This window comes from Petaurus breviceps, unplaced genomic scaffold (assembly GCF_028583685.1).
Source record: "Petaurus breviceps papuanus isolate PSGF00001 unplaced genomic scaffold, PetGlider_PUasm1.0 90847, whole genome shotgun sequence".
NCBI lineage: Eukaryota > Metazoa > Chordata > Mammalia > Diprotodontia > Petauridae > Petaurus > Petaurus breviceps.
Genome location: NW_027187360.1, coordinates 14,369,413 through 14,388,121, shown reverse-complemented (window position 1 = coordinate 14,388,121; position 18,709 = coordinate 14,369,413). Strand labels below are relative to the sequence as shown.

The following is an 18,709-nucleotide window of genomic DNA, read 5'->3' as shown; positions in this document are numbered from 1 at the left end:
CACACACACACACACACACACACACACACACACACACACACACACACACTTTCCTTCTTTATCTAAGGGGTTTTCAGAAATGAGACCAAAATAATGTTCTAGGCTGCTTCTTTCTCATGTGCTGCAACATTCCTTTTGGTGAGTAGGACAATCCTAGAAATATCAAGTAAACTTTATATTATATTTTATATAGCATATACTAATGCACAGTATTGCAGATTATATTTTATATGTAAACTTTATAGAAAGAGGAAAGGAAATACTACTACTTCTTAAGACAATGTTTTTTGTGTATTTCTTCCTTTTTTGGGGGTGGGGGCAGACAGTAAGGTAATTCAGTGAAGAAACTTCCTCTTCTAATTCAACTGAATCTGCAACTTACAGTCTTAGAAAGTTGCCTAAGGCACTTCGAGAAGTGGCTGGTTCTAGGTTACCTAGATAGTTGTGTCAGAGGATAGACTTGAACCCAGGTCTCCCTGACTCTAAGGCTGGCTCCCTATTCACTGTACCACACTGCCTCTCATTCATGTACTTCTCAGATGGCAAACACCTCCTATAAAATCTGACAAGCAGCCTAATAAGGTGGAAAGAATACTGGGCTGGGGCTCAGCAGACCTAAGTGAAGCAAGGCACTTATTGTTGCTGGGCTGTAGCTTCATCTGTAAAAGAACAGGGTTCATCCGGCCTAGGTGGTCTCTAAACTCCCTTTCATCTTGAGTTTTCAGTGATTCTTTTCTCTGAGGTTTAGTCTTTAAATAGTATATGGCACATTGCATTTTCTCTTAATTCACCAGGGGATGCTCCTTCTTAAATGACCCTTTCAAGTGAAATATCCTTCTTCCCACCTTACTTTTTTTTTTTTTTAAGATTTTCTTCCTTCTTATAGGTAGAGAGAAATTCTTACAGGAAACAGCTCTCTCTCTAAGATTACCAATGACCCCTTCACTGCTCAATCCAGTTATATTTTTCTTAGTCTTCAGGTGCCTTGAACACTCATGTCTACCATCCCAATTCACACTACTCTTGTAGAGAAGATTAAAGAGATATGCATGGAATACAATTAGATGGATTCAGAGCTAGCTGGGTGGCTGGATTCAAAGAGTACTTGTTCATGATTCAATGTCAATATGGTGGATGTCTCCAGGAGTACCCCAGGGAACTCTGTGCTTATTCCCGTGTTAACATTTTTTATCAATTATTGGATAAAGGCATTTATAGTATAAATTCATCAAATTAGCTGATGATAAGATACAACACTCGGAAAGAAAGCCAGTATAAATTCATCAAATTAGCTGATGATAAGATAAAACACTCGGAAAGAAAGCCAATATGGTAGAAGAAATTAGAGATTCAAAAATACTTTGACAGGCTAGAAGTCTTTAGACACAGGCTGGAGGGCCACTTGTTGGGTATTTCATAACAGGGCTTCGTTCTGTATATGAGTTACACTAGATGGTCACTGAAGTTCCTTCCAACTTCCAAATTGTGTTCTATTGTTCTCTCTCAGTTCTCCTACCTACTTGACCTCTCCTCAGACTTGCCCAGTGAATTATTATTCATTGTCTGCCTCTTAGATGTGAATATTCATTCTTCAAAAGTCAGTCCTGGGTCTTCTTTTTCTTCTTGCTACAGAATCCCCTCCTTTAGGGATTCCATCAACTACTTTGAGTTCAATCATTCCTACACAGATGACTCTCAAATCAAAATATATAGTCCTCATTGACTACTTGCTGAACATCTCTACCTGGTCTTTCCAGTGGCATTTCAAACTCATTCATGTCCAAAATCAATCAATCAATCAATCAATAAGCATATACTTAAAAATTTTTCTTTCAGAATCATTGTATCTCTCAAAAGTGAAAAATTATTAAGATGAACATTATACAATGGCTTTTAAATAACAGTGTTCAGTAGTAGATGTCATGTTTCTGGCCTGTCTTTCCCCCTCAGCTTTATTGTGGGCAAAATAAAGGACTTTTATTAAAAAAGGACGTTATTAAAATCAGTAATTCTAATCTCCTGATTGTGATTATGCTCAAATTCTATTTAGAAAACAAAAATGCTTTACAAGGAGCTATTAGGATTTATCAGCAGAAGCAAGAAAACCAAGGCTCTAATTCCATTCTTTCCAAACTCCCAGGATTCTTATCACCACTTAATAGTTTCCTTGTTTCTCTTTCTTTTTATTCACACTTTGATTTAGAAGCCCAAGTCTGACAGAAAGACCCAGTAGAAGAGAGAGCGGAAAACATAGGAAAGAGAAGGCAGCCCACGCAATCTCATACTATTGGACTCAGGAAACAAATGTTTATAGAATCACAAAATATCAGCACTAAATGAATCTTCTTCTGCTTGTTGAGTTATTCAGTCATGTAAAAGTATCTAATCTATTCCACTGATCCATCACTCTATTTCTTACCCCCAGTACCAGGCTGTTTTGATAATTACTATTTTATAATATAGTTTGAGATCTGGTACAGCCAGACCACCTTCTTTTGCATACCCCCCTCCCCCACTCCCTTGGTATCCTAGAGCTTTTGTTCTTCCAGGTAAATTTTATTATTTTTTCTAGTTTGACAAAATAATTTTTTGATCTTTTAATTGGCATGGCACTAAATAAATTGATTAATTTAGGCAGAATTGTCATTTTTATTATATTGACTTGGCATACCCATAAGCAATAAATATTTTTCCAATTGTTTAGATCTGACTTTATTTGTGTGAAAAGTGTTTTATTGCTGTGTTCATATAGTTGTTGGGTTTGTTCTCGACAGGCAGACTCCCAAATATTTTATATTGTCTATAGTTATTTTAAATGGAATTTCTCTATCTCTTGCCACTGGGCTCTGTTGGCAATATATAGAAATACTGATGATTTATTTTGTATCCTGCAACTGCTGAAGCTGTCAATAATTTCAAGTAATTTTTTAGTTAATTCTCTAGGATTTTTGAAGTATAACATCATATCATCAACAAAGAAGGATAGTTTTGTTTCTGCCTGTTCTAATTCCTTTAATTCCTTTTTCTTCTCTTATTGCTGCACATAACATTTCTAGTACATATTAAACAAAGAGGTGATATTGGGCATCCTTGCTTCACCCCTGATTGTACTGAGGTTTCTAGCTTATCCCCATTACAGATAATGCTTGCTGATAGTTTTAGATAAACATTACTTATCATTTTAAGGTAAGTTCCATTTATTCCTATGCTCTCAAGTGTTTTCAATAGGAATGGGTGCTGTATTTTGTCAAAGGCGTTTTCTGCATCTATTGAGATAATCACAATTTCTGTTGGTTTTGCTACTTTTGGTCAGTTATGCTGATAGTTTTCCTAATATTGAATCAGCCCTATATTCCTGGTCTAAATCTCACCTGGTCATAGTGTATGATTGTGATATATTGCTGTAATCTCTTTGCTAGCATTTTATTTAAAAATTTTTGTATCAATATTCATTAGGGAAATTGATCTACAATTTTCTTTCTGTTTTGGCTCTTCTTGGTTTATGTATTGGCACCATATTTGTGTCATAAAAAGAATCAGGTAGAACTCCTCCTTAGTCTATTTTTTCAAACAGTTTATATAGTATTGGGATAAATTGTTCTTTAAGTGTTTGGTAGAATTCACTTGTGAATCCATCTGGTCCTGGGGATTTTTCTCAGGAAGTTCACTGATGGCTTGTTCAATTTCTTTTTCTAAGAATGGGTTATTTAAGTATTTTATTTCTTCTGTTAATCTGGGTAGTTTATATTTTTGTAGATATTCATCCATTTCATTTAGAATGTCAAATTTATTCACATATAATTGGGCAACATAGCTCCTAACAACTGTCTTAATTTCCTCTTCACTAATGGTGTATTCACCCCCTTTCATTTTTGATAATAGTAGCTTAATTTTCTTTCCTTATTTTAAATCATATTAACCAATCAATGGTTTATCTGTTTTATTGTTTTTTTCATAACACCAACTTCTAGTTTTATTTGTTAGTTCAATGGCATTCTTACTTTCAATTTTACTAATCTCTCCTTTGATTTTTAGGATTCCCAGTTTAGTTTTTAATTGGGGGTTTTAAATTTGTTCTTTTTCTAGTTTTTTTTTAGTTGCATGACCAATTCACTGATCTGCTCTTTCTCTATTCTGCCAATCTATGTAATCAGAGATAAATTTTCTGCTGAGTACCACTTTACACCCCATAAAATTTGGTGTGTTGTGTCATTGCAATCATTTTCTTTAATGAAATTATCAATTGTTTGCATAATTTGTTCTCTGACCTTTCTTTTTTAAAAAATAGACTAATTTCCAATTAATTTTTAATCGTTCTTTCCATTGTTACTGAATGTAATGCATTATCATCTGAAAAGAATGTGTTTACTATTTCTGCTTTTTTGCATTTGGTTGTAAGTATTATGTCCTAATATGTAATCAATTTTTGTGCAGGAGCTATATACTGCTGAGAAAATTTTTGTAGATATTTTCTATTCCCACTTAATTTTAAAAATTAAATTCCCATTTTTGTAGATATTTTCTATTCCCATTTAATTTTATCCAGAGATCTATCATATCTAACTCTTCCAGAATTTTACCCACATCCTTAACTTCTTTCTTGTTTATTTTTTGGTTAGACTTATCTAGTTCTGAGAGGGGAAAGTTGAGGTCCCCCACTAGTATATTTTGTTATTTATTTCCTCCTTTAACTTCTTCAAAACTCTAGATGCTTTCTGATTCGGGGCATATGTCTATTATTGATATGACTTCATTGTCCATGGTATCTGGTTTTTAACTCATTCTGTTATATGCTTCCATCTTATGGATGAGTTCATCCCATTCACATTTATAGTTATGATAACTAACTATATATTTCCCTCCATGCTATTTTTCCCTTTGTTATCTACCAACCCCCCCCTTACACCCCCCCCTTTCCCTCCTCACAAGTGTTTTATTTCTGATTACCACCTTCCCCAATTTACCCTCCCTTTTATCAGTCCCGCACTTCCTCTTCTATTATCCCTGTCCCTTCTTACTTCCCTATAGGGCTAGATAGATTTCTATACCCAACTGAATGTGTATGTTATTACATCTTTGAGAGTAAGGTTTAAGCTTGGTCCATCACCCCCCAGCCCTCATTATAACAGTTCTTTCATGCCTCTTTTATGTGTGTTAATTCACCCCATTCAATATCCTCTCCCCTTTTCTTCTGTGCAATTTTTTTTCTCACCCCTTCATTTTGTTTTTCTGGGAATCATCCCATCAAAGTCACCTTATTCCACACCTTCTGTCTACATATACTCCTTCTAAAGTTAAAAGTTATAAATATAATCTTGCCCATATAAAAATATAAACATTTTAACTTCATTGTATTTATGCTTTCTTTCTTGTTTCTTTCTTTTTTTTACCTTTTTATGCTTCCCTTGAATCTTGTATTTGGAGGTCAATTTTTTTTATTCAGCTCCAGTCTTTTAATTAGAAATGCTTTAAAGTCTTTTATTTTTGTTAAATATCCATTTTTTTTCCTCCTGAAAGATTACATTCAATTTTTCTGGATAGGTGATTCTGGGTAGTAATCCTAACTCATTTGCCTTCCAGTATTATCATATTTCAAGTCCTCTGGCACTTTAATGTGGAAGCTGCCAAACCCTGTGTAATCCTGACTGTAGCTCCATTATAATTGAATTGTTTCTTTTTGGCTGCTTGCAATACTTTCTCCTTGATTTGTGAGCTCTGGGATTTGGCAATGAAGTTCCTGGGGGTTTTCATTTTGGGATCTCTTTCAGGCAGTGATCAATGGATTCTTTCAATTTCTATTTTGCCCTCTGTTTCTAATATATCAGGGCAATTTTAGATGTTGTCCAGGCTTTGTTTTTTGATCATGGCTTTCAGATAGTTCAATAATTCTTATATTTTCTCTCCTCGATCTATTTTCTAGGTCAGTTGTTTTTCCACTGAGAAATTTTACTATTTTTTTCTTTTCTTTTTTTTACTTTTTAAATTTTGTTTATTGTATCTTGAGTTCTCAGAGAGTGATTATTTTCCACTTGTTCAAATTTTTAAGGAATTATTTTCTTCAGTGAACTTTTATATTTCCTTTTCCAATTTGCCAATTCTATTTTTTAGAGAGTTATTTTCCTTGGTAAACTTTTGTCTATCTTTTCCCATGCTACTGACTCTTTTTCATGATTCTCTTGCATTACTCTCATTTCTTTTTCCAATTTTTCTTCTACTTCTCTAATTTGCCTTGTAAAATCTTTTTCAAGATTTTTCCAAGAATTCTTTCTGGGCTTGAGACTGAGGCTTTCACATGTAGCCATTTTGATACTATAATCCTCTTCTAAGTTTATGCCTTGAGCCTCCCTATCACTATAGTAACTTTCCATAGTCACGATCTTTTTGTTTGTTTGTTTTTTTGCTCATTTTTTTCTTCTTTTGGTGACTTGGTGTTTTTTGTTGTTTTTTTGTGAGAGTTGGGCTCTGGTTTTGCACTGTCCCAGTCTTTTTGTGCTGGGGCTCTGGGTCTTGCTGCTGGGTTTTTTTTTTTTTTTAAGCAATTGGGGTTAAGTAACTTGCTCAAGGTTACACGGCCAGTTATTTCTGGGTGGGTGCTAAGTGTCTGAGCCTGGATTCGATCCCCAGTTCATCCTGACACTGGGGCCAGTGCTCTTACTCGCTGAGCCACCTGGCTGCCCCTTGCTGCTGGTTTTCACTGGGCTTCAGAGGTTATCTGGTTGCTTTCTCTGGCAGGTAGGCTTCCCTTCTGGCTTGTACTGGCGGTGGGGGGTGGGATCTCCCTATGGGCCTTGCTGCTGGGTTGCTATAGTAACAAAGTCTTTCTGGTGGCTGGTCTTGGAGGGGGATCTTGTTGCTGTTCTGCCCCAGGGGTGGGGCTCTGTAGCTGGGTTTCTATGGAAACAGGTTCTTTTTACCAGTAGGCCTCAGGGGTGGAGTCTTGCCACTGACCAACTCCAGGATGTGGCTTCACTATGGTTAGCAATGGGGTCAAGGCTGCTCCTTCCTGGTGACCTATGCTAGGGGTCATTGGGTTGTCGTTTGTCCTTCATTCTCGAAGAGGACCATGACATTAGGGAGGTGATGCCATGACATGCAAGTGAAATGGATTTAAGTGAGGGAGGGCTGTGCAAAGTCACCAGTCTCACTTTCTCCTCTGGAGCCACCTGGGTCCAGCAGACAGATATAGATCAGGACAACTGGAGATGGCCCAGGATGCAGTGGAGGGAGTAAGGGCCAGTGTGCTGCATAAACTGCTCACTTGCACAGGGGTCTACTGACTTGCAGGAAGGTGGGGCCGTGCTGATGGATTGTCTGGGGCTTGGAGCCTTGCTTTAGGCTCTCTAATCAAGGCTTGCTGCTGCTTCTGCTCTTAGACCCCACTCCCTTTCCACCCCAGCAAGACAGAACTTTCCTACAGGGCTGGTAAGCTGCTTCCCTGCTCCTAGATCAATTCTGAGGCAGTTTTCTAGTTGTCCCTAGGAGAATTTGGGAGGACCTCAGAGGGTTCCTTCCTCACTCTGCCATCTTGATACCAGAAGTCTCCTATGAGGTTTTCTTGGGAAAGATATTTGAGTGGTCTGCCATTTTCTCCAGTTTTATGCACACAGAGATTAAGTGACTTGCCTAGGGTTACACAGCTAGTAAGAGTCTGAGTTTGACTACAGGCCCAGTGCTCTATTCACTCACCACCTAGCAATCCCAAATGAATCTTACAAATCATCTTGTCTAACCCTCTCATTTTAGAGATGAAGAAACTGGGGCCCAAAGGGATAAAATGACTTAGCCAAAGTCATACACTTAGTAAATGACAGCTGGAATTTGAACTGAGGTTTTCTAACTCCACATCTAGTCATCTTTGCTCTACATGTAGAGAACACTCTACCAGTGTTTCCTAAACTATATTACACAGAACCTTGGCATTTAAGTTGATATAAGTTCCATGAAAAAACTTGGATATAAAAGCAATAATTGTCTGGGTACAGACGGAAGAAAGAAGGCTCTCTTTCCTGAGACTGACAAAGGGAAGAAAGAGGTCAGGCACAGGAACAGGGTGAGGGCTAGGGTGCAAATAAAGTAAGAGGCACGAAGTAAATAGTCTTTTCTGTCCTGATGTAGCATCAGGAATAAGAGGCAAAGGGTGGAGGTAAAGAGACTGGTATAGGAGAACTCTCACAGAAGGAGGACATGAAAGTTCACAGAAAAGACACGAGTGTATAGAATTAACCCCTTTCTCTCCAGCATGGTCTGAACTTAACTGTCTTGTATGACCTAGAAGTTTGAGTTGCCAGACGATTATGTCCTTTTCCCTGAATCACTCTAATGTTACTTCAGCTTGTATTAAAAACACATATATTCAGTATAGAAAAAAAATCTTTAATATCTTCCCAAGTTATCCTGAGGTCCTGCTTTATGACCACCATCAACAACCATTCAAATCAGTGTGCGTGCGCACACACACACACGTTTTGTCAATTTAACCTTCAGAATATTCATAATAATCACAACTAGAATTGATATAGTTCTTTACTGTTTACAAATTGCTTTATTATGTTATTTCATGATCCCTACACCACAACTCTGGAAGGTTGGCACTATTATCCGCATTTTATAAATGAGAGCCACCAGGAATTACAGAACTCACCAAGGTCACACAGCTCTAAGTGTCCAATAAAGGACTGGAATTTGGGTCTTTCAGATGACATGTCTAACACTCTACTACACCACCTAGCGATCTACCATGCTCTGTCACTTCCTATTCTTTCACCAAATTAGTTTGAGAAGCAATGATGTAGATAATAACCATCTTATATCACTCTTACAAAGCTTACAGAAGCACCCATAATATATCCTAAGAGGAACCAAAGTTATTTATCACTAAATGTCAAAAAAATTCAACCACCTAGTTCTTTATAATTTTAAAATACCAATCAAAATTTGGACATAATACCTAGCGTCTTCACAAGCTCCACTTTTCAGAAAAGACCAGCATTATATGATAGGGAAAAATAAGGTCTTCAGAAATACTCTAAATCACCAGATTTGAATATAGTCTAACTCACAACAACCTTCTCCTTCCTTAGCTTGCAAATACAATTATTACATAATAATTAATTTCAGAAATAATTTCACTTGGACAAGAAAATATTTTTATTTAACTTTTTTCCACAAAGCAAAACAATCAAGTTTATTTAGGCTTATTTCTCACCAAAAAGAATTCTAGTTTTTGAAGGACTGTAAACTGAACCTATCCTGAATGGAACTCTTTGTTTACCATTTTAAATTTGCTTCAACCACTGAGGAATGAAGGCTGCAAACATTAAAAAGGATTTTAAAATGTAAAAGTAAAAGCTAAGCAAGATTTTAGAATTAGAGTGGAAAGGGTCTAATACAGTCCAGTAATCCTGTATAGGGGAAAAGTGAGGCATACAAAGCGGAAATCATTTGCCCAAGGTTATAAACACAGGTCCTTGAACACCAGAGTGTTCTTTTCATTATACCATAGGGTCCCTGAAATATGGATGTTGAATTTTCTCTAAGGTCCCTTTTAAATCTAAATCTATGCTCCTAAATTTTAACTGTTTCTGTTCAGTTCTTCTCCCATTGCTACAAACTTCTTTCCTTTTTTTGGGGGGGGGGGTCGGTGGGGAGGTGAGGAAGGGGAACCAAAATAGTAGGAAAAAAAAAAGAGGGGAACATCTTTAAGTTTTAAGATGCCATCCTCGAAATGCCCAGTTAATCACCTGTGCTTTTGACACTTACCAGACACATTAATTGATGTTCCCGCATCAATAATTCCACTATTGGGTCTCACACAGTACCGGCGGGGTGCAGTAGTCTTCACTTTAAAACACACATTTCGGTCAGAAGGGTTGCCAAGCTTCAGGTTGGTGGTGACAACGTCTGTGAAGGGACCTGTGAACAAAAAAACAAAATGGAGAGAGAATGTAGAGTTAAGGCAAACCTCAGACCATATTCGTTCAATTACAACTTTGTGTTTTCTGGATAAAGGGATAACATTCTTTATTACCTGTATGAACTTTTGCCTAGAGGAGGGATGGGGGAAAGAGAGAATAAAGAGGGAAAAAGTATACCTTGATAATTTGTTACTCATTTCTCTAAGGAAGGCTTAGTTCAAACAACTTTTAGCCACTCATTTCTAAGTAGATGAGTTTCCTTGGGAAAGGATGGTGCCTTACAACTCAAGGAGATTAGAAGGGTACAGTAAGTAAACATTCAATATTTTCTTCATTGTTGTTGTTGATAATGCTGAACATTATGTTAATTTAGTGGATTATCCAATTCATATTCCAGAATTTCAGAGTTGGGAGGGACACAGGTGGCCACCTCATTCAACCAATACCTGAAAAAAGGGGGAACCCATGACACATCCAAATGAAGTCCATTCTACTTTTGGATATGTCTATTTTTTTTTTTTGCTTTTTGGAGGTCAATTTGGGGTTAAGTGACTTGCCTAAAGTCACACAGCTAGTTTTTGTGTTAAGTGTGTGAGGCTGGATTTGAACTCAGGTCCTCCTGACTCCAGGGCCGGTGCTCTATTCACTGCGCCACCTAGCCACCTCTAATTATTTTTCTTTAAACCAAAATTTGCCTCCATGCAAACTCTACTCCCTATTCCTTGTTCCACACTTAAAGGCCAAGCAGAACAAGTTGGATCCTTGAGGACTTGCAAGTACTTTAAGACCAGTTATAATTTTCCCCCATAAATCTTCTTTTCTCTGGAATGAGTATCTATAGTTCTTTTAACTGATCTTCATATGGCATAAGCTCATGGTCCATCATCCTGGTTAACCTCTTCCTTCCTAAAACATGACACCCTAAACTGAATACTATACTCCAGATGTAGTCTAATCAGGACAGAGAGTACAGTAGGGCAATTATGCCTCACTCTTAAAAGCTATGGCAACTCTTTATTTCCCCAAAAGGACAATCGGTTGACAAATCTTGTCCCTTCTACACTCTATAGCAATTTTTGATTCCCTCCCTCTTTTGTTGCAAATCATGCAGTCACTATTCTAAGTCCAGTCCCTTATCACCTCATAGTTGCTTCTTCTGTCTCAGGTCTTTCCTCACCCAAATCCATCTTCCTCCACACAGCTGCCAAAGTGATTTTCTAAAAGTACAAATCTGACCATGTCACTCCACAACTACAATGGCGCCACATTACTTCAAGGATCAAATATGAACTCTTCTGTTTGACATTTAAAGCCTCTTACAATGCGGCTCCAACCTACCTTTCTACTAGGGTCCAGATGATTATTTTCCTTTTTATTTTTAAATGAAATTTCCTTTTCTTTATACATAATACCATCTTCTATCTTTTCCCAGCTGTCCCCCATGCTTGGAATTCAGACCCTCTATACCTCTCCCTCTTTGAATCCCTCACTTCCTTCAAGGTTCAGTTTAATGTCACCTTCTATATAAAAACCTTTCTTGACCCCATCACAGCTGCTGCTGATTCCCTCCAAAACTGCCTTGTGTCATTTTAGTATATACTTATACAAGTAATACATATTGTCTCCCCTGAATAGGTCATAAGTTCCTCAAGGGAAGGGGTTCTTTCAATTTTGCCTCAGAATATAGTCTTGCTGACTGATAGCTTAAAAAGGTATCACCTGAGCTCAGCATTGAAAAAAGACAAGGATTTTGAGAGCCAGAAGGACAGAGTACATTCCAAAAAAGGGGTAATGGTTTCTTTAAACACTGCAAAGAAGGAGGCAGAACAAGGGAGTTCAGACTAAGAACGAGTAGACTGATTTGGCTAGCCCACAGAGTTCATAAAGTAATATGAAATAAAGCTGTAAACATAGCTTCCCCTCTCCTTCTCTGCAACAAAGATCATAGCTAAAAGATCTTAGCTTAAAGATCATACAGTTCAACACCCTTATTTTGGAAATGATAAAATCCAGTACAGTTAAGTGATTTCCCCAAGGTTTGTAGGATCACAGATTCTGAACTAGTAGAGACCTTAAAGGTTTAGTTTAAGTCCCCTGAGTCTATAGATAAGAAACCAAGGCCCAGTGACTTGCCATGGTAAAAAATAAAGGACACAAGAAAAACATATCTATGATATAAGGAGGAAGCTGGCACAAGACCACTAAAATTTCACTGGGCCACATAACACCACCAAGACCACATTGCCTATACCTTACAAAAAGAGAATCTGGTTCTTTGTGAAGAGTAGAATTAGAAGCTACAACTTAGACTTGAAATAAATGTTAGTGAACAAAGGACAATCCAGTAGGAAGTTCTTCGAAGGTCAAACCAGGTTCTTCCAAAGCTCTTTTAAAATCACCATAAAGAGAGACATACACGCACTTGACAAAAATTTAAAACATTTGGCTTCCAACACTTTAGCTCTCCAACTGCTGTCCTTTAATGCATACTATCATGTGGAGAAAGGTTAAAGACAAGAGCTAGGATTTGAACTGAGGTCTTTTCCCTCCATATCTCCAAATTCAAAAGTTCTTTGTACTATTGTAAGCTGCAAACCTGGTATGTGAACTAATATTTCTCTGGCTCCAAATACAGTGAGTGCAGCTGTCTCTCCTACACTCTGCCATTTCTGGACCACCAAGAGTATTCAGGGAACACAAACCCAAACTAATAGGAGCTTAAATGAAACATAATAAGGAATTTAATTTCTGGAAGTGGGAAGGAGGTGTGTGTGTATATATGGGGAGGTGAGGGAGGGAATTCCCAAACCAAATACAAACTATTTTTGTATTGTCAAAGTCATATCTCCTACTCAAAAAATAACCAAGGATTTACTTACAACCCCCACCTCCAAGGATTTAATCCCATGGTTAACCGGATGATAGAAACAACATTTACAAAACAAATAATACTCAAGAATGGTATTCCTTTGGAGCAGGGAGAGGCTGTTGATCCAACCAACAACAGCCCAGACACCCACAAGGTTGATGTGCAGTTGTTATGATATGTGAGGATGATGGTAAAGTTACTCCATAAGATACGTCCAGGTGGAGGGACCAATAAACTCCCTATTGTAGTGGAAAGATAGATGACCAAGCAGTTAACAGTCTTCTTGGGTTTAAGTCCCACATCAGACACCTACTGGCTGTGTGACCCTGTGTAATTCTCTAAAACTATAAGAGATCAATCTGTCTATATGAATCGGTATAGGGAGTTTCCTCTCAGTGAGTTCCTTAACACCAGGTGCCAAAACACATGGTACAAAGGCCAACACTCCTAAGTACAGCCAGAATCAGACTAAAATATAAGTGGGAAATATTTAACAAAATAAATAATTGACAAGCATTTATTAAATGCCTCCTAACGTGCCAGGCAATTCGATCTAGGTGCTAGGCATACAAAGACCAAAAGGAAATAATTTGGCCCTCAAGAAGATTGTAATGTACTGGAAGTCTGTAAGTGGCCCTTTATAACCCAGATTAACTTTCTCAAAGATACATTTGAGAACGAGGCTCTGGTATTGCCCTGGAAGAGTTTCATCTCTACTGTCCTTTTATTATTGTATCAGGTCTATGGGTTCCAGGCTTAACTCTTAGGTCTAAGATTTATCAGCTTTCTACCTTGAACTTCTCCCAGGTCTAAAGTGTTTATCTGTTAAATGTGGTGAGCTATACTAAATAATTTCTAAGGTCCCTTTTAACTCACAACCCCAACACACACCTTCATTTTTACTTAAGGAAAAAGTTCATACAAGCTATCAAACCTGGGTGGGGATAGGACCAAGCAGGGATGAAAACAAATAGAAGACTAGCAGGGACGAGAAAAAAGAATCACAAAATTCTCACGCCCAATGGTAAAACAAAACAAAATCCAACCCAGATTTTCCAGAGTGAAAGGCAGTCAAAAATAACAATTTCCTGGGAGTGGCAAGTTTGGGAAGTAGTAGGGCCTGGAATTTACTTTTGTCATAAAGATACCAGGCAAAAGTTACCTAGGAAAAAGACTTTCCAATTTGATTAACAGAACTATCTCTTCAAAGAGAGTGAGTGATGTACTTAAAACAAATGCCATTTGTAAAATGGGAAGTTCAGGTGATTTCCCCAGAAATCAGTGTACTCTTCTCCCCTATATTCCCTCCATATATTCTCTATCAGATCAACTTGGCCTATCCACATACTGTTTCCCCAGTACACTGCAGGCTACTTAAGTGTTAGGCATCCCAGTGCCCAGAAAATAGTATATACATAGGATTATAGATTCAGAACTAGAAAGGACTTTACACACTACTGAACCCATCTCTTCCCTCTCTTTTCTCAGATGAGGAAAAGGAAGCACAGAAGTGACTTGCTCAGGGTCATAGTATCTTGTGTCTGAGGCAGGATTTGAACTCAGGACTACCAGCACCCTATCCACTATACCAAGTTGCTTCAATTTATTAGGTTGAGATTATAATCCTCATAGAATTTACTTCATGGGGTTTGTAAATTCTAGCACCTTATTAAATCACTCCTACTCCCTTTTAAGACAAAGAGCTTCAGCTCTGAATGTTAAGAATTTCTAATAATTCCAAATACATCCAAACAACATACTTTTTCTATAGGTTTTCCTGGCAAAGGTACTGGAGGGATTTGTCATTTCCTTTTCCAGCTCATTTTACAGATGAGGAATTGAGGCAAACAGGGTTAAGTGACTTGCCCAGGGTCACACAGTGAGTAAGTGTCTGAGGCCACATTGGAACCCAGGATGAGGGAGTTCTTCGTGGTTCTCAGCCCTGTGTTCTATCCCCTACACCCACTTTGCTGCCCTAGTTTTTTTCCCCCAGCAAAAGAAAAAAGTAGAACCCATTTGAAAGTATTCCACTTTATTAATTTCTTCTCCTAACTCACACACACACACAGAAATTAGGATTTTAAAAGTATCTATACGTCATCTATGCCTCCTGGCTTCTTTCAGGGTCCCTCTTGTATAAGAAGCGGTGCCTAGTCCTCTGAAACCATGAGCAGCGCGTGCTGCGTTTATATGGTCTGCGCATAGTTCTTTGTGCGTGAGCTCCTGGAGAGCAGGAGCTGATTTTTGCCCTTCTTTGTACCCCAGCACCTGGCAAAGTATCGAGCATGGCGAGTGATTAATACATATTGGGGATTTTTGTTCTTCAAGAGGCAACTTGGTGGTACAGCGGAGAGAGTTCGAGACCTGGAGCTGGGGAGACCCTCCTTCCTTCACCTCCCTGCTCCTTGAGATGGTAAGCAATCCAATATAGGTTTTATACATGCAATCATGTAAAACTTTTTCATATTAGTCATTTTTACAAGACAAATTTTAAAAAAGGAGGGAAGGAAGGAAGGAGGGAGGAAGGAAGGAAGGAAGGAAGGGAGGAAGCGAAGAAGAAAGGGAGGAAGAAAGGAAGGAAGGAATCTGGCTCCTCCCTACCTTTCCAGACTTCATAAACTTTACTCTTCTCTTTAATTCTGTGATTCGGTGACACTGGCCAACATGATGTTCCTTACAGACCATTCCACCTCTGTGCTTTTGCAAAGGCTGCCTCTCCACACCTGGAATTCCCTCTTCCAACTCCTGGTTTAATTCAAAACTCACTCAGATCCTATTGTCTGCAGGAGGCCTTTCTCAGACTCTCCCCTTCCTATTGCTTTCTCTTTAAGACATCCCTCCATTTCCAAACCATATATCTTATTACATCCCCAGAACTCAGCATGTACTTCAAAGTTTGCTGAATTACTGAATGGCACACCAGTTTTTCCTTCCAACACTTAAAAGGGACTGCTAAGTACTCACTGATTTTTTGAGGACCAGATCTAGTTTTTATTTGTAAAATTTTGCCTTGAGTGAGTCAAAGAAGTATATACTATTGTGGTTAGTAATAACAAAATATCTAGAGGTTAGGGTCAAGGTTATGTAAAAAAGAAATGCCCAAACAAAAACTAGCTATTTACCTATGTAAATTTTTCCAAAATTATAGAATCATAAAACTGCAGAGATGAAAGGGACCTCAGGGTTCCTGTAGTTCAACCTGTACCTGCCAATTCAAGTTTTGCCTGAAGACTTGGAGTGACAGGAAATTCACTGGAAAACTTCCCTGTACTGGTATAGTAATCTTAGCACCATAAGTTTAGAGCTGAAAGAGACCCTAGGAGTCATCTAATTCAACACCCTCATCTTACACAGGAGAAAACACACAGAGATTTAAAACCTTGCCCAAGGTCACCTGGGTACAAACCCAGGATTTCAACCCACATTCACTAACTCTAAATCCAGCATTTTCTTACCACAGTGTGAGAGAAAATCTGTCCATTTTTTTTTTTTACCTCTTCCTCCTTTATTAAAGAATTAGGATACACAAATCTGATTTTTAAAAAAAGTAACTGATAAAACACTATTCAAAACTGCTCTTTGTATTTCACAGAACTGTTATGTCCATGAACATATTATTAGTAAAACAAAACAAAAAACCCCTCACATTTTTACATAGCAACCACTTGCATTTGTAAATTATCTTAAGGTTTGCTTTCCTTACAACCACCCCATGAGGCAGGCTGTTCAAATATTATAATCACTTCTGTAGAGGACTCTCATCTCCTGACTTGTTCGGCATTCTTTTGATTATACTATGCCACCTTTGGGTCTCAAATATGTGTTTTGGCCTGGACTTATAATTTCATATGTGGAACTTCTGTGAGATAACTCCTTCTGCCAATACAGATTGGCAGCCAGTCTGCAATTTAAAAGTCTTAGGTAGTGAACAAAGCTGGGTCTCAGGGTCAATGAGACCCAGCCAGCTCAAGTCCTACCTGATACAAACTGGCTATATATGGCAACTCTATAAAATATAATTGCTGTTGGTAGAATATAAGCTCCTTTAGGACACAGACTATTTAATTTTTTTTAATCTGTATCCCTACAATGCCCAACATGTAGCAGTCATTTAATAAATGCCAACTGTCTGATTAAAATGTTCCAAACAAGGAAGAAGGATAAAACATACTCTTTGGTCTCAAAGGGAAGAGATAAATAGGTAGATATTATAGGGAGGGAGATTTCAGATGAAGCTGAGGATCACACAAAAGGCAATAAGAAGGTACATAGTGGGTATGAAAAGGGTGAAACACATCAAGGAATGATGTGGGAGACACTGTGTAAAGTATACCAAAGAAACACGACTGAAAATGGAGATGCACTGGTCATATGGTGAATGAAGGCTGCCTGAAGTGCTATACATTGGTCTTCCTGTGATGTCAAGAGAATCTGAGGAAAGCGCATTGGGCGTATCCCTTCTGGCACACTTATGAGAAGGCATGGACAACGGTCACACAAGATAGCCAGGAATTCATCAGTTGGGTGCTGAATCATAGGAAGAAACATCCCTGGGTGAATGAGATCACAAAGGCACTGGAATATTAAAGCAGTAAAACAAGGAAAGACTTCCTAAAAGCACAGTCCAGCAATGAAATGGGAGAAGTAGAGGAGAAAGGGAAAGATGCACAGAGCTAAAAATTCAAGGATAGGCTGATGATTCTGAGGTGAGGGAGTGAATGAAATTCATGCTTCAGCTATGGTTGGACTAGATTCACTTCAACCTATACTAAATGAGCTGAACGTGGCCTCAGAGATTACGTCTAACTCAGATTCTATATTCCTATATGCTAAAATACAAATCATCAAGTATTTATTTTAATTTCACCAAAGGAAAAATAATTTCAAAAGTTAGATAAGAAAAAAAGTTTTTTTTCCTAAGAGAATTAAAGTGATAATTAAAAAAAATATATAACCTTCTTAAGAAGGCAAATTTATGGTAAAGTTAACTTTCTCAACTTCTGCATGGTCATCACCTGAAGAATGAAAGGAAGACAGGGAAATGAGAATGAGAAAAGCCTGGTGAAATCCAGTCTTCATTTTTTTTTCCCTTTTAACTATATGAATTATGTTTTTTTTTTTAATGACCCTCACGATGAACCTATGCATGAAACAGCTATGGTAGTAGCTTCCCTCATTAGATGGTTTCAAGCAAAGGATGGATGACTACTTGTTCAGTATAGAAGGAATTCTTAGGGGCGGCCAGGTGGCTCAGCGAGTAAGAGCACCGGCTCCAGTGTCAGAATGACCTGGGGATCAAATCCGGGCTCAGATACTCAGCACCACACCCAAAAATAACTGGCCGTGTAACCCTGATTGCTTTAAAAAAAAAAAAAAGGAATTCTTTTCCAGGTATGAGCTGGACTAGATGTTTACCAACTCTGAAATTCTGTGTGTATGAAATGGAGCAATCCTATTATTTCAATTATTCCTCAAAACAATCCCATGTGGCAAGTAGAGAAAATATCTCTCTCTTTTTTTTTTTTTTTTTTACAGATGAACAGAATGAAGTTAGGTGGGACTCAAGGCAGCTAGGTGGCACAGTGGGTTAGAGAACTGGGCCTGGAGTTAGGAAGACCTGAGTTCAAATCCATCTATAGATACTTTCTAGCTGTATGACCTTGGGCAAGTCACTTAACTTTGTAAAATGGGGATAAAGAACAGCATCCAACTCAGGGGATCAAATAAGCTATTTGTAAAGCACTTAATATACTGCCTAGCGCATAGCAGGCATTTATTAAATGATTATCTTCTCTCTTCTTTCCCCAACTCCTTAACAATATACCCAGTGTCACACATCAAGAAAATATGTGAAGTAGATCTTGAAAACAAAAAGGTCATTTAACCTCAAAGTCCAGGGCTCTTTTTTTCCCTGAAGGTTTGGGGG

The 18,709-nt window shown here is 38.0% G+C and overlaps 1 protein-coding gene across 2 annotated transcripts in view; it reads right to left on the bottom strand.

Annotated features, from left to right (window-relative positions):
- Positions 1-18,709, bottom strand: part of VAPB (VAMP associated protein B and C) — a 69,823-nt gene that overhangs the window by 29,107 nt on the left and 22,007 nt on the right. For both annotated transcript variants that reach the window (XM_069072476.1, XM_069072475.1), the window contains exon 2: positions 9,760-9,912. In XM_069072476.1, the coding sequence (XP_068928577.1) occupies positions 9,760-9,912 (153 nt within the window). The remainder of the gene's footprint in view (positions 1-9,759; positions 9,913-18,709) is intronic.